General features: G+C 44.5%; 1 protein-coding gene across 1 annotated transcript; it reads left to right on the plus strand. All coding sequences in view use genetic code 11, as the record gives it.

Annotated features, from left to right (window-relative positions):
* Positions 1-239: 239 nt before the first annotated feature.
* EGR_11135 (hypothetical protein) lies at positions 240-3,194 on the plus strand (the record flags this gene model as incomplete). The annotated part of the gene is made up of 2 exons (XM_024500382.1): positions 240-437; positions 2,862-3,194. 2 exons carry the CDS (start codon positions 240-242, stop codon positions 3,192-3,194), a joined length of 531 nt encoding a protein of 176 aa, XP_024345204.1.
* Between the last annotated feature and the right edge of the window lie 1,310 nt (positions 3,195-4,504).

The raw sequence follows: 4,504 nt of genomic DNA on the forward strand, positions 1-4,504 counted from the left end.
CAATGAAGGCTATTCTCCTCGAAGGCGAATGTTAACGTGCCTAGGCAAACATAAGCACCTAATGCTTTCATAAACAGCTTCTTATCTTCCCCACGCTCCTGCCTTCGCAGGTGTTAACCAGTCCAACTCCGCTTCAACGACTGCTGATAGGATTGCTTCCATGTTCATACCCCATTGCTTGGCATTCATTTCGACGCCTTGCCACAAAGCCTTATGGGATTGACACAGCTGAGGACACAATGGCAAGTGCCATAATAAAACAGGCGAAGATTCCTGAGAAAATGCAATTTAATGGACTGCGCAGCCACGGTGAGTTCCAACAGCACAATTACCGCACTTTGTTTCAGAAGGTGCCCTTTGATACACCCAACCAGGATGGAGCCCACTCCTGCGCGTCACGACTGAATTACGGAATAGCGGAGGCTTCCATTGATGGCGTGTGAAGACATCACTACTAATACCTCGTGCGTAGCTGTTGTAGATGTAATCGGATTATGCGATAGACGTCGATCCTTCATGAGTGATATTCAATGCGCTACGCAGTGGATCGGAGCCCAGCTCGGAACATCCTCCTCTGCCCTAACCACGTACATCTCTTTGTCTATCACCTAAACAAGCTGTGCATAAGGCATCATGGATTCGCCTTCGTCTCGTATTTTAATGTCACACACCTTGATGAGTCCGCATTAACGTGGAGTTGGCGCTTCTTTACTTCGTAAATGTCTCTTGGTGCAGGCTTAGTGCGAGTGAAGTGTGGTCGTGAAATGGTCGGTAGGCAGAAGCATCGAAAACGTGAAAGAACTAAAATAAATTTGTGCGTACCGAGAGACCCGCACACCTTACTCCTATGGCTAGGCTCCATTCATGTTCGTTAATCATCCCGATTGAATCAAATGTCGTTTTCACAACACGACACGTCACAGCAGTTCTGATGAACGGCTTTTTACAACAAACCGCTAAGCTCAACATTGGACTATTTTATTCGCCTCCGTACCGTAATCGATGACAACGTTAGTACATGTTTTTATCCCGCAGTCCGATCATTCCCTTTCCCGCAGAGTGAGTTACTGATGATGTAAGGAGCATGCTCACTCTTCACGCACCCCACTTTTTTCAAGCAAACACTTTGTACGATGCAAAACGATGCATGCATATTAGGAAACGAGACTGTTGTTTGGAAAGTTCTAAAGACGACATCACATGAATAATCGAATCCAGGGGAACGTTAGAATACGTAATAAATGAAACTTTAGGAGGAATCGAGGCTATCGTAAGGTCAAATTGCGCAATGCAGGGGCTCCCATGTGGGAATTGAGACCATCTGAATATCGGTTAAACTAATATGACTCTATGGAAGGAATTGAGCCTAGCAGAAGTTCAGCTTAAGTAATATAGGGCAGCCTACAAGGAATGGAGGCCATTCAAATGTTTTTTATCTATTATTCACCTGGGCGTGCAAGAGTGCAATAGTTATTGGCATATGTGTCGTTTTAGCTTGCATAGGGTATGAGAAGATGGATGGAAGTCTTATGGGAGAGGAGTGCATAAGGGAATTGCGGGCTTATTAGCTCGTTAGCTGTTCATTTCGATTGGGTGAGGGGAAGGAAGAAGAGCTGCTTCCAAAATTCCATCTACTCGACATCAGAGACGTGGTCGACCAGCGCATAGAGATCGTCTATGAACTTCACGTGCATAGCTGCAGTTTCGAATAGAGCATTGCGAATAACGCCGGCGTCTTTTGTTAGTAACAAGACAACAGATTATGGCCGCATCAAACAACGCGTTGTATAAACTTCACATATTTTGTGTAGCGATTTGTGTAATACGTCAAATCGAGCAACCAGCTTTTTCATATTTTTCCACTGAGAGCAGAGATGTTCAATGAAACAAACACGCCTTGCTACCTTTCCAATCATGAAATGGCGGATGAACTGAGGAGAAAGAGGGGATCAGAGTATGCTCAGATCTAAGCACCCTGCCCGACACATTACCCGTTGGTTGACAGCCGATTAGTTGTGCACGCTGTCGGTCTCTACAAAGCCACTTTCGCCATGGGACTTGGAGTCGAATCCTCACACTTCTTTGGCCCCTGCGCAATCCACCGCTGAAAAAGAGCACTGCCCATGGATGAAATAAATTTGGTAGTTTTAAGTCGTGGATATTGCACTTTTTGCGTAAAAGATGTTGGAACACACTGAATAATTACTGACAGTGTAACATCAGAATGAAATAGAAGCCTCATATCTCTCAGTTGAGTACAAACCATACATCTCTCGCACCACCCAACCAGAGTAACTAGGGTTCCACAGTCCAGCATCAACATCTCTTCCACTTCTACATATCCGTCACACAGCCCAAAATGAATTCAAGATGATACACTAACTTGACATAAACCCTAATTTTAACCAAACGTGGGCTGCGGTGCTGAGTTACTGCACGAAATTCCTGAATTAAGCACTTACGTTACGAAAATTCGCAGTATATGCCTCATGTTTTTTTAACTTTTTTCATATATAGTTAGTAATGTCATGTAGTAATAGCCCTGTATAATAGATTTTGAAACAGGCCAAACTGAATAAAGATGACTTGAGCTAGATAGGCATGAAAAAGTAACCTTTAATAACAGGTGAATATTTTTATATTGAGCAAGTGGTCGTGAGATTACTTGCTCTAATATGCAATCGCTCAGCGTGCTAACTGGTAAGTGCAGCCTGGTATACAAGCTTTGTCACAGGCAAGAGAAGTATCGTACAATGAAGGCTATTCTCCTCGAAGGCGAATGTTAACGTGCCTAGGCAAACATAAGCACCTAATGCTTTCATAAACAGCTTCTTATCTTCCCCACGCTCCTGCCTTCGCAGGTGTTAACCAGTCCAACTCCGCTTCAACGACTGCTGATAGGATTGCTTCCATGTTCATACCCCATTGCTTGGCATTCATTTCGACGCCTTGCCACAAAGCCTTATGGGATTGACACAGCTGAGGACACAATGGCAAGTGCCATAATAAAACAGGCGAAGATTCCTGAGAAAATGCAATTTAATGGACTGCGCAGCCACGGTGAGTTCCAACAGCACAATTACCGCACTTTGTTTCAGAAGGTGCCCTTTGATACACCCAACCAGGATGGAGCCCACTCCTGCGCGTCACGACTGAATTACGGAATAGCGGAGGCTTCCATTGATGGCGTGTGAAGACATCACTACTAATACCTCGTGCGTAGCTGTTGTAGATGTAATCGGATTATGCGATAGACGTCGATCCTTCATGAGTGATATTCAATGCGCTACGCAGTGGATCGGAGCCCAGCTCGGAACATCCTCCTCTGCCCTAACCACGTACATCTCTTTGTCTATCACCTAAACAAGCTGTGCATAAGGCATCATGGATTCGCCTTCGTCTCGTATTTTAATGTCACACACCTTGATGAGTCCGCATTAACGTGGAGTTGGCGCTTCTTTACTTCGTAAATGTCTCTTGGTGCAGGCTTAGTGCGAGTGAAGTGTGGTCGTGAAATGGTCGGTAGGCAGAAGCATCGAAAACGTGAAAGAACTAAAATAAATTTGTGCGTACCGAGAGACCCGCACACCTTACTCCTATGGCTAGGCTCCATTCATGTTCGTTAATCATCCCGATTGAATCAAATGTCGTTTTCACAACACGACACGTCACAGCAGTTCTGATGAACGGCTTTTTACAACAAACCGCTAAGCTCAACATTGGACTATTTTATTCGCCTCCGTACCGTAATCGATGACAACGTTAGTACATGTTTTTATCCCGCAGTCCGATCATTCCCTTTCCCGCAGAGTGAGTTACTGATGATGTAAGGAGCATGCTCACTCTTCACGCACCCCACTTTTTTCAAGCAAACACTTTGTACGATGCAAAACGATGCATGCATATTAGGAAACGAGACTGTTGTTTGGAAAGTTCTAAAGACGACATCACATGAATAATCGAATCCAGGGGAACGTTAGAATACGTAATAAATGAAACTTTAGGAGGAATCGAGGCTATCGTAAGGTCAAATTGCGCAATGCAGGGGCTCCCATGTGGGAATTGAGACCATCTGAATATCGGTTAAACTAATATGACTCTATGGAAGGAATTGAGCCTAGCAGAAGTTCAGCTTAAGTAATATAGGGCAGCCTACAAGGAATGGAGGCCATTCAAATGTTTTTTATCTATTATTCACCTGGGCGTGCAAGAGTGCAATAGTTATTGGCATATGTGTCGTTTTAGCTTGCATAGGGTATGAGAAGATGGATGGAAGTCTTATGGGAGAGGAGTGCATAAGGGAATTGCGGGCTTATTAGCTCGTTAGCTGTTCATTTCGATTGGGTGAGGGGAAGGAAGAAGAGCTGCTTCCAAAATTCCATCTACTCGACATCAGAGACGTGGTCGACCAGCGCATAGAGATCGTCTATGAACTTCACGTGCATAGCTGCAGTTTCGAATAGAGCATTGCGAATAACGCCGGCGTCTTTTGTTAGTAACAAGA

This window comes from Echinococcus granulosus (genome assembly GCF_000524195.1).
Source record: "Echinococcus granulosus chromosome Unknown EG_S00404, whole genome shotgun sequence".
Classification (NCBI taxonomy): domain Eukaryota; kingdom Metazoa; phylum Platyhelminthes; class Cestoda; order Cyclophyllidea; family Taeniidae; genus Echinococcus; species Echinococcus granulosus.